Source organism: Aegilops tauschii, chromosome 7 (genome assembly GCF_002575655.3).
Source record: "Aegilops tauschii subsp. strangulata cultivar AL8/78 chromosome 7, Aet v6.0, whole genome shotgun sequence".
In the NCBI taxonomy this organism is placed as follows: Eukaryota; Viridiplantae; Streptophyta; class Magnoliopsida; order Poales; family Poaceae; genus Aegilops; species Aegilops tauschii.
Genome location: NC_053041.3, coordinates 513,166,913 through 513,178,459, shown reverse-complemented (window position 1 = coordinate 513,178,459; position 11,547 = coordinate 513,166,913). Strand labels below are relative to the sequence as shown.

The 11,547-nt window shown below is 47.4% G+C and overlaps 2 protein-coding genes across 2 annotated transcripts; one reads left to right on the top strand and one right to left on the bottom strand.

Annotated features, from left to right (window-relative positions):
* Positions 1-291: 291 nt before the first annotated feature.
* Positions 292-4,189, bottom strand: LOC109736527 (cinnamoyl-CoA reductase 1). Its single transcript, XM_020295739.4, has 6 exons — positions 3,918-4,189; positions 3,668-3,837; positions 3,356-3,541; positions 2,960-3,122; positions 2,625-2,811; positions 292-690 (listed from the first exon to the last, which is right to left on the bottom strand). The coding sequence occupies exons 1-6, from the start codon at positions 4,048-4,050 to the stop codon at positions 558-560; spliced, it is 972 nt and encodes a 323-aa protein (XP_020151328.1). The 5' UTR covers positions 4,051-4,189; the 3' UTR covers positions 292-557.
* A 2,639-nt stretch (positions 4,190-6,828) lies between these two features.
* LOC109736541 (uncharacterized) lies at positions 6,829-7,712 on the top strand. Its single transcript, XM_020295753.4, has one exon. The coding sequence runs from the start codon at positions 7,070-7,072 to the stop codon at positions 7,538-7,540; it is 471 nt and encodes a 156-aa protein (XP_020151342.2). The 5' UTR covers positions 6,829-7,069; the 3' UTR covers positions 7,541-7,712.
* The last annotated feature ends 3,835 nt before the right edge of the window (positions 7,713-11,547 follow it).

The window sequence follows — 11,547 nt, the reverse complement described above, 5'->3', positions numbered from 1 at the left end:
CTAAACCATACTGAAATAGTCTTATGGGGTAAATACGTCTAGCTTTGATAGTTGATGTGATATACAAAAAGAGGATTGTTTTTATTTTTTTAATTGTGCTACTGAATACTGAGTGTTGTTAGTCCAACATTTGAACCATAAAGCTAGCCATAGCATGTTTTTGGCGGCTATTGTCCCATCAAAGGGAAGTAAAAATATACATAAATTTGGAATTCAGCGTTTTCAAAATATTAAACTTTTATATGGGCAGGTGAATCACTATAGAAATTCGGTTAATGTATGAAGAGTAAATTAAGTGCAAGAACATACTTTGCCTGAACTGATTTCTACATTGTGCACACGAAGCCTTTTAATTTTATGACTAGGGAAGGATCATCTTCTAGTATTCTGAATCATTTTGATGCGCATAGTCAAATTTTATTCAAGCGAAGCTCGAGACAAACGAGGCTGACATAAACTTACAAAATGAACAAAATCCAGAATGTGCTCATTATCGGCACAGTAATCAGCCACCGGCATCTCAAGCTTATGAAAGAAACTACATCAACATTGTTTGTTCAACTCAAGACAGCTGCAGCCTTGTATGATTCGACACTGTCCCTGAGGGTCTCTTCAAGTGGCTTGGTTTTCCAGCCCAGCATCTCAAGCTTCCTTGAACTAAACGAGGGTTCGTCATCCACTTGGACAACCCTGCCATTTATTTGGAGCAAAAATACGCATCAGGCCACACTAGCCATGTCATGGCATCATTGGCATGCCACCATTACCAATTTGCCTATGCAAGAAAGATGGACTTATATGCAGAAATAACAGACTGATCATCATTCATTCAGAAATTCAGTGATTCCACAAGGCACAAAGCACCCCAGCAAGTATGCAGAAACATCATTTTTGTTTCATTCTATATCAGAAATCAGCTAAACAATTCAGAGAAAGCGTTGTAAGGGCATCTCCAACGCCAACCCGCAAACCTCCCTGCATGCATCCGGTCCGCGCTGTTCGGACAGCGGAAGCCATCCAACGCGAGCCTGCATTGGTCCGCGGCACGGTCCGGACACAATTTCTCCCATAAACCGGAGAAAAACGTGGGGTGCTTTGCGGGAGTCTGGACCGATCCCGCGCCCTCTTCTGACCGCCCTGCCCCACCAAAATCCATCATACCTCGCCCGCGCATGTTCCCGCCCGGCGCCAGCAGCCCGCATTCATGCCGCTGTAGAGCGCGCCGCTCAACATTAAAGACGGATCAAGGTGGACGCGACCTTTCACGGCCTCCGTCGTTGAAGTGGCGCGCCGGCCGAGGGCGCCGCCCACGCCTGTTCAATGTCGGAGACACGTGACTGGACGGGACGGGACGGGACGGATATGTACAACGCCCGTTCAGTGCCGCTGTCCGTCTATATGCCACTGTTAAGCAGGGTCGCCGATCGAGAAACCCACTCCGGCGCCGCGCATTGACGCACCCGGACGCCTCGCCTGACCGGAATCCGCTATTTAAAGTCGGCCACAACCGGCTAACTCCACAGCACAACACAAGCCCCTCCTCATCCTCCTCCCTTGCAGTGCATCCGCCATTAGTGCAAGCGGCGAAGCTATGTGGGAGAAACTTTCCACGGAGATGAAGCACGCCCCGGCTCTGGACGATACCACGATGGAGACGGGCTCCGACGATACCACCCTGGCTCCCGCGCCTCCTGTGCACCGGCTTCACTATGGAGCAGGTGCAGGCGCTCTACAACGCCGCCATGGCGGAGGTGCAGCCTGCGCCGGCGCCTCTGTCGGCGTTCCAGCAGGCGCAGGAGAAATAGCGGTACAATCTGTTCCTCCTGGAGCAACACCGGCTGGCGGAGGGCCAGATCTACGACGAGCGTGTGAGCGAAGTGGCCGTGGCGGCCATGGCCGCGACGAACCACACCTTCGTTGCGGAGCAGCGTGCCATCTACGATGTCGTCCGCGCTCAAGCCGCCGCTCGCCAGGAAGTGGCCGCCGCGGAGGCGCGGCTACAGGTATCGTGGACGAGAACAACGCCAGCTGCACCTCCTACGCGCCGCCGACGAACCATCAGGCGGCCCGGTGGGACAACGACATCGCCGGCGCCACCATTTCCATCGTGGACCTCACGTCCACCGGTGACGGATAGGTCGCAAACTTCTTCGAGGATGAGTAGGCCACGGGAGGCGGCAGGGCCTTGTGTCCCATGTGGGCCGGTCCGTTTCCCGTGTTCTACTCTTTCTCGCCGGAGGCCGCACCTTCACTTCATCGGTCTTATCGCCGGTGGTCATGAAGATTGCAGATGGAGGATGACACGGGCTTGGACGCTGGGCACTGCCGCCGTAGGATAGGTTTAGGGCCGGGTCTTTTTTTTGTTCGAAATGTAATGAAAATCCGCCGTGTTTGTATGAAATCCGGCTTAGTTTGCACGAATTTCATCTGGTTTGTTGAAAAAGAGTTTGAAATGTATGCGGCTACAGTTGGATGGCGGCCTCCCGCATCCGTGTCCGCGGACTGATCCCCCGGTCCGCGGACGGATGCGGGAGGAAATTTGCGGGTTTCCCTAGAGATGCCCTAACTAGCACTAACTTTCAATTATAAGCGGCTGAATATGCATCAATTAATGCCAGGCTTACTTGTTGGCAAATTTGTAAGCAGGATACATGCTCTTCAGCAGGTCTATGACATCAGAGACCTTCCTTGCATGTGAACTGCATATATAGCGTCCAGAGACCTCCGGGGTTTCATACACCAAGATGAGAGCATCGGCAACGTCCCGAACATCCACGAAGTTTCTGATCTTGCTCTTTACCTCATTATCGCCTGCAGAGAGTCAGAGGATAAAACCATTTCAACCAAATATACTAATGTCTGAAGCAGGTATTGGACCTAATGCAGTCATGGAAACATAGGCAAAGAATTCACTCTTCGGAGATGACTATTTCAGATCGGTGTCGCAAAGTGAGGTAACCTTTCAAGAAATCAACTATGACAGAGCTGCTCGCGTTCACCGTAGGTTGCAGCAAGGGCCCGATCACCAGCGACGGGCAGACTGTCACGACATCTAGTCCGCTTCTCTTTGCGTAATCGAAGGCCTGAAGCTCTGCCAGTGTTTTGGAAAGGTAGTACCAATTCTGACAGAATGATAGGAGGCAGAATTAGAAACTGTGAAGACTGAAGCCACATTTCTGCATAACTAAGGAGACTGAAATGATGTTTGAAACGCATGAATTTCACTGGAGACAATCCAATTCTTCACAATCCCTGTACACTTTCTAGCACAAGTGTCACATCACACTGCAGTGAGTTGTGAAAAAAAAATTAATTACGCTACGATCATGACTCGTGATTTGGTTGGTGATCTCACCTCTGTGGTTCTGCAGTAGTCGACGTCAGACCAGCAGTCTTCATCCATGGGCTTGCCTTCAGGCCAGCTGGGGTTCGTCATGACAGCAGCGACGGAAGACACCATCACAACCCTCTTGACCTTGGCCTCAGAGCAAGCTTTCAGGACATTCATCGTGCCGGTCACAGCAGGGGCTATTAAATTAGCCTGCAGAAACATGGAGGCGCTTGCTGGATTACAAGAACAGAACAGGCGTGTTCCCCCTGTACCCGTTTATTGACTGAATTTCGAAGAAGAAAACGAAAGAGGGAAATGGGAAAGGGGGAAAGGTACCTCGGGGTTGGGGGTGTGGTTGGCGAGGACGGGGCAGGCGACGTGGAAGACGACGTCGCAGCCGGCGATGGCCGCCGCCATGCTGCCGTAGTCCAGCAGGTCGGCCTTGAACAGCCGCAGCCTCTCCGCGGCGCCGTCCAGCGCCGCCAGGTGCCCGTTCTTGGCGTCGCCTTCCGGCAGGAACAGGAGACCGAATCTTCGTTCAGCATCGGTCACGGTCACGGAAGAATCCAACGGGTCGAGAACTCACCGGGGTCGCGGACGGTGCCGTGGACGGCGTAGCCGCGGGAGAGGAGCAGCTTGACGAGCCACGAGGCGACGAAGCCGCCCGCGCCGGTCACGCACGCCGCCGCCGTCGTCGTCGTCCTCCCGGCGCCGTCCATCTTTGCTATGGCACCAGGGAAGAGTGTCGCAGGTACTACTAGCGGTCAACGAGCGCACCCAGCTATTTGATGGCGCGCTGGTTTCGCCCACTATTGGAGCACGTGGAAATCGCATGAGTTGACGAAACACTTTGATGGTACTCTACTGTTTAATTATGCAGTGGACGGATAGAGCTGGCAAATTTGAGGCTGAGAGCAACTCTAGCGGACCCCGCATTTTGCCGACCTGTAAACTGTGTTTGCAGGTCGTACGGGGCGATTATGCAGGTTGAAAATTGCGGCGGCAGACTAGAAAACGCAAACAAACCTGTAATTTTTTAAAAGAGTTGTTTCGCGCGAGAAATTTAAGCAGCAGCTCACCGGAGCTCGCTCGCATAGATGATTCTTCTTCGCATAATAAGTTCGTACACGCCACATACATACATATTAAAGATCAGAGATGCTAGACAAGGCCTACGCTACAGCACCACTACAACAAAATTGAGCTCACCGGAGCTCCTGCGGTAGCTGCCCACCGGCGGCGATCAGTCGGAGTCGGAGTCGACCTCGATGTAGAGCTTCGCCCGCTCCGCCTTCATCACGCGCAGGTCAGCCTCCTTCGATGCGTGCACCTGCGATGCCGTGACGCCCGTCTCGAGGAAGAGCCACTCGTACTCGAGCTCGCGCCGGATGCGCTCTTCCATCTCCTCCTGATCCCTCGCCGACCGCTCGAGGACGACGCGCTCGAGGAGCTCCTCCTGCCCCGGGGGAGGTAGTCCTTGGGCCCGATGACGCATCGGCGCGGCGGCGCATCGGACACGGCCTCCTCCGGCTTCCTCTTCACCGGAACGAGCCGCGAGCTCGATGCGCCCGCGGATGAGCACCCTGCGGAACCATGGCCGGATGAGCTCCCCGCGGACCAGTTGCCGGAGGAGGCGCGGCGGCGACGGGCGAGCTCGAGATCGAAGTCCTCGAGCTCGCGGCGGTTGAATGCCGGCGGCGGCCGGGCACCGTGGTTGAGCGGCGCTCCGCCTCATCCCCCGAGTCGTCCATGGCGGTCGAAGGCTCGCCGGCGGCGACAAATCAAGCGGCGCGGTGGGGAATTGGAGGGGAACGCAGCTGCGGGGGATAGGGTTTCGACCCGCATCTGCCCCGCAAACCCGCAGTTATACTGGCTGGGGGTTGCGTTTGCGGGCTGCGGCAAAAATACTTACGGGTCGGACACCGATGCGGGCTCTGGTCTAGCCAGGAAAATGGGTCGAGCCCTTATAATCGCTGGAATTATGCGGGTTTTCGCCGGATGCGGGGTCTGCTAGAGTTGCTCTGAGCTCGTGCCGTGCCGACTGCGTTTTTTTTACACTAGCGCGGTGGCCTGTGCAAGCGTGTTTACTGGAGTTGTTGAAGAGTCTTTTTTTTCAACATTCCCTAAACCATAATTATTTTAACGATACGGAAACTATTGGCGATGCTCTAATAGTGGATTTCTTGCTCACCAGCTTTATGGAGCTTGCTTTTCAAAAAAAATATCAAATGTAATATTAAATTTTTTAAAAATGTCTTAAAAGGGAAACATACAAAGGGATGTATTTTATATTTTTGTAGGTGAAATATTTGTTTTTATCCACACAAAAACAAAATCATGAATTTTATACTATAGTGCAGGTGCTAAAAATACATTATACTTTTTTGTCGGACGCTACGTGTTAGTCAAATAATATGTAAGACCGCCAGTTGTTGGATGGAGTGTGGGACAGCCGGCTGCTCTCTACCCCATGGACCGCTGAGCGTGTTGTGCTCCCCGCCAAACTAATTTTTTTCTTTGCCATAAACCAATTAGCCTTTGCAAGAAGGCTCGGGTTAAGCTTGGTGTTTTGCAACATGAGCGTTGTGCTCCTCGACGAATTAATTTTTTTCCTTTGCCGTGAGCCGAGCCTTTGCAACAAGGCTCGTGTTGCACTCGACGCTTTGCAACACGAGCCTCTGCAACAAGTATGATTTTATATTTTTCATAAATGTCCGAGATCCAAAAGCAATTTTTGTGATTTTTTTAGTGATGCAATTCCCGTGAAATAGGGGAGCAACAAATTAAGGGATACCCCTTGGAGTGCTACGCAAAGGTCTTTTTTGGCCTAAGAGGTGCGCCCAGCTGCTGCCATGTATTAGGCGCTGACGCACCCTCTGGATTTTGGCTTTTTATACGCGTTTCTGGGTTTTGTATGATTTCTTTTTGTCCTTTGGTTTTGTTTGGTTTGTCCTAGGTTTTGATGGATTTTTTGAAAGCGGTGCTTTTCCACGAGCATGTGCTTCTGAGAGAAGCGCTTTTCGAAAAGAGAAAAGCACAACCCATTCCTTCACGAGAAGCACAATTATGCTTTTCTACGTGCTTCCTGAGAAAAGGAAAAGGTACAACATATGCTTTCAAGAGAAACACAACCGTGCCTTTTGAAAATAGAAAAAGCACAATTTGTGCTTTCGCGCCCAAAAGGGAAAATCACAATTGTGATTGTGAAAAAATATATGAAAATGCACAACTATGCTTCTGGGTTCTTTTTTCCGGTTGTGTTTTTTCTGGTTTTCAGACTTTTTCAGTTATGTACTTTTATTATTATTTGTCTCCATTTCTTTTCCAATTTCTTTTATTCGCTTTGTCATGGAAAAAATTTGTCGACACGACATCTGGTTTCAAAGATATTGACGCGAGAACGCCAACGATGAAAACGGTTCATGATTTGGGCGCATGATTCAAAACATAAATCATTTTAAAGAAAAACAAATGTACGAATAAAAGAAAAGCTCTCAGATTACAACAAATGGTGTACATACAATGCATCGCTTGTCAGCCCCAGAAAAGTGGAATGACAAAAAAATAAGTGGAATGACCTTTGCAACCCTTTGCAAGGGTACCCCTTAGTAATCTTGGTGAGTGTGACTCAGTAACAGTTCATCATGGGCCCATTAATTATTACACTCAACGGCCCATGATCCGCATGTGCTTTTGCGCTGTGAGCATACCCGCGTCCAGACCAGTCAGCGAAGCAAAATGACCGAGGAAGGATCACCTAAAAAAAAAATGACCGAGGAAGGCAGGCACATCGCCGGCGAGCCCATCCGGCCGCCGCGGCTGGAGGATGCGGGCCTGGAGGACTGCGCGCTCCCGACGGAGTCCATCGCCGAGGCTTTCTCCCTTGCAGCGTTGGCCGTCTCCTCCCGCCTCCCCCACCTCCCCCTTTCCGATGACGAGGACGACGATGACCCGCTCGCGCCTCGTGGAGGCTGCGTGGAGGACGCGGGACCCACCTGCGGGGTCATTCCCAACGCCCTTGTTGGCGCGAGGGGCGGCAGTGACGGCGGCGCCGACGAGGTCGTCGTCGGGCGCGGAGACAGGGTTGTTGTGATCGGCCAAGAGCTGGGACAGGAGAAGGGTTGCGCCGAGGGGACCGGAGAAGGAGAGCAGCGGAAGGAGGAGGATGAGATTGTGGAGAAGGCTGTCTTGGTGAGAGATTTCGCGTGAGCTTTTCTTCTAGCTTCATGAGAAGATATCTCCCTAGTATTTGTTGTTTCTTTGACTTGTACTAGATCTTGATTCAACGATCAGATGACACTATGTTAGTCTCTTTGGTATGGTGGATTGGTGGCAAGCTACTTAGCATCAACGGTATTCGACTTAGTGCGTTGCTGATGAAGTGATGATTGCTGCTGTTTTCCTGCTTGTTTTGTGCTCGAATAGCGACATGCTCTTGTTCAAAGTTAGTGACAAGCTAGTGGATTTGGCAAGATGCCAATGCAATTGATATTTATTGGCTGTCCTAAGTTTAAGGGCAAATGATGCAAATGTGATTGTGTCTGACATATAATGTGTCTTAGACTCTTAGTAGAGCTTGCGAACAGATAAATGCCACAAGAAACCACTGGATTTGACATGGCATCAAATCATTTTAGAAGATTCAGGAACATGCTTTACCATTCCAGGGGAAAAGATTTCTTGCAGAAACCTTCCTCGATGGATTCATTAAGTGGGGAAATAATACAAGGCACCACTTATAAGAAAAATAAATAGAACAGAGCAGACCTTTTGTTGATTATGAACATGATATGTACCTTTTCAACAGGATCTGAAATTGGATTACAGACAAACTAACACCACTGCAATATACAGTGCCACTCTAGCGAACAAATCTAATGAAAGCTTTTCTTATAAAATAGTTAGATGTGCTAAGTTCACTAGCAGATTAGTGTGCTGATATCTTGACGTAGCAGCAGATTATTGTGTCAAAGTGAATGGAGGCGTTGAAAAGGATGTTTGTGTCCAGACATGAGATTATATATGTATAGCTGAGTAACTAGTAAAATAGCTTGAAGGATTTTCAACGCATAACATGGCCAAAGTCATTTCATCTCATTGTTCTGCCTATATCTTTGCAGCCCTGCAGGTAGCTTTCATGCTTAAGTGTCTTTTCTGCAACAAGATGAACTCTATGATTCAATTAATTTCTGGAAAAAAAATAAAGATAAATGGTTTCAGCTAAGTCATCTAACAATCTGTGTAACAGAGTCTTTTTGTGACTGGTGTTTTTTATTGGCCAGTCACGCTTTCCTGGAAGGATGACTGCAAAAAAGTCATTATGATAGCCTGTTTCTCAAAGTTTAACAGATACATTTTTATTGGTTAGGAGATTCACAAAAATACTATTCGCAATTGTTAATATCTCTGAAATATGATCATATATCATGTGTCCCACCTAGTCCTGTTTATGAGGTTTATCAGCTCTGCATTTTGAAGTACTTGTGTGCTCAAGTGTTCCAACTGTACTCATGTGCTTAAGTGCTTCAGGTACATCTAGTTGATTGCTTCATTTGGTTTAGGGAAGTATCAAGAATTCCTACTTTCGAATGCTTAATTGATGTTTGTTGTCCATAAGCCAAAGGGAAAATGAAGCTAGCCAGTATCTGTTGCAAAGAAAGGAAGCCAGATACACTAGGTTTCAGCATTTTCATCTGTTTCGCTTTAAGATCATTGTAGCTTTAATTGATGAGTTCTTCTCATTTTGGCATGCTATCCAGGTAAAAAAAGTTTGTCATGCTTTTGATTTTCTATCACCTCTTCTCATCCTCATTACTACGTGATTACACGGCCATGCAAGGCATCTTTCCTGAGTTATATGAATTCATGATTTAAAAAGGTAACAACTTAACCATCTTTGCAGATCCCCCCATTGCCAGGAGGGACTCTCTTGAGCACTTCCTGGAGAAAATGCCGTGATATGTTATCACGAATAAACGATAGAAGTAGGCATCAACTCTCTATTTTCTTCTGGAGCATAATATTAGTAATTCCACTTGCGGATATTTCAGATTAGTTTTTCTTCATGCTGTATATGTGTACCACAATATTCAGAAATGCATTTTGCATGTGCCCAAGTCTTCAGAACGTGGTCTTTTACTGTTGGCCCCTTTCATAACCAAGTTCAATCGATTTATTTGGCCTTCCAACTGTATTTGGATAATTTTCCATTTTAAACTTAATGATTTAGCATGAGAGCTTTGGTATATGACACACATGTTTTCCTCTGATGTACTCATTGACTATGTGAGAAAAGTCTGAAAATTGGTATGTGAGACGCCGAGCTCTTTCGATTGCATGAGTCGGAAATAAGCCAGGCTCTTCCTGTGATGACTGATGAGATAATATCAATTTAAGAAGCATAATGATATTCAGTGTAAGTAATGATGTTTTCTGAGGCAAAAAATAAAAAAAAACCTGAGGATGGATTATGCTCTTCAACCGGAAAGATGAACACGAACTTTTGGGGAAAATAGATAGTATTGAACTTTTCATTTTGTTAAATCCTTCGATTAATAGTCCTCCGGTGTTTAAGATTTTTTTCCTGGCCAGCAGGCCGCGGCAATGCACGGCTTCCCTTCTAGTTTTCATTAAACCTCCAAAATACTCACCATAATTTGGCAAGACTAAGATGATCAGGGCACAATGTTGTCGCCCGAAAATGCTCCAAGTACGAATCCCCTTCTAGTTTTCATTAAACCTCCAAAATATTCACCAGAATTTGGCAAGACTAAGATAATCAGGGCACACACTATTCAGGAGGCCGATCTTTTTTTAAGTGTTTTTAAAGTAGACGCTCATATAAATGCACGTACACTCATCTTGTGAACGCACGCACATCCTATCGCTATGAGCATCTCCGAGAGCTGGCACGTCATCTTAAGATTGACGAAATCGCGACAGGCGCCTCGTAGTCGGCAGGAACGTCTCCTCCCTGGTGTGCTGGTTTCACCACAAGGAACCTAACCAGCTGAGCTACGCTCGGTTCGCCATGAGGCTGATCTTTTATCTATACAGTTACTAAGCTCCCAAGATTTTTTATGCTCCTGGTACGTCGTGGTTTTTGAGTGGGTTGTGGGCTTGCCTATGAAGTTGTGTATCGGCTGTTACTTGTATATGAGCCCGCTCCCATGTTTTAAATATGCGAATATTTTAAAAGTCCACGAGTTTTAGTCTCTGATTTTTCTTAATTCATGAAGACTATTTGAAATCCCTAAATACTTTTAAAATTTGCAAACATTGTATAAAATCATGTTTTTCTCAGTCGGAAGATTTTTTTAAATCCAAGATTCAAAAAATCATGAACATCTTTTGATTTAGCAAAAAAATTGATAGCATGTCTCTTCTAAGGTAGCAGCGGAGCGAGCAGGAAAAAAAAGTAAGCGAACGAGCGAGGCAGTGGGCCGAGGTGAGCGAGCGTGAGCTTCATTGGACGACCCGACGGGCTCACACAATCACCATTGATTGACAATAAAACCGAAACATGTAAGGAACCACGCTAGAACAAGTTCACTCTCCTTTCCAAACAAATACCGTCTCCAACGGTAGCCCGATACAATATACGAATGAAAAAATACCACCAAAATATAGTTAAAAACTAAGCCAACACATATAAAGTCAAAATGAAACAATCAACTACAATAATCTACGAGAGAGATTAATCCCACGAGTGAAGAACGGCGCAACGAAGTGCGCGGTAGCCTATAGTACATGATTGATAGCACCAAGAAATTGCACGCCAAGGAGTTCAGTATAATGCCGAGAAAAGTCGAGATGCAACATGACAACCAGTTTTTCTTCCAGGAAACTTTTTTATGTTGACAATTTAATGATGGAGCAAACTACCGTTTTGAAATTTGTAGGCCAAAAACTTGTTATCTCAATTCAAATAGTTTTCCATACTGCTTACAAAAATTATTTATTCTCATTAGTACATGTTTATTACATCCAAAATACTATCCACCCAGTTGGTCATCACTTAGTTCACGGGGCTAAAGGAGATGAGGGTGCGCGTGTTGCTCCTAATCTCCTCAACCAAAAACCGGCAGCAGGCGCCTTTTCACCACTGATCACCTTGATGAATTTGAGCCCATCGTGTGCTTGCTTGACGTGCTCCGCCACTGCCCACCTGCCGAGCTCCTGGACGTGCGGTTCATTGACGCCCCCAATTGGATACC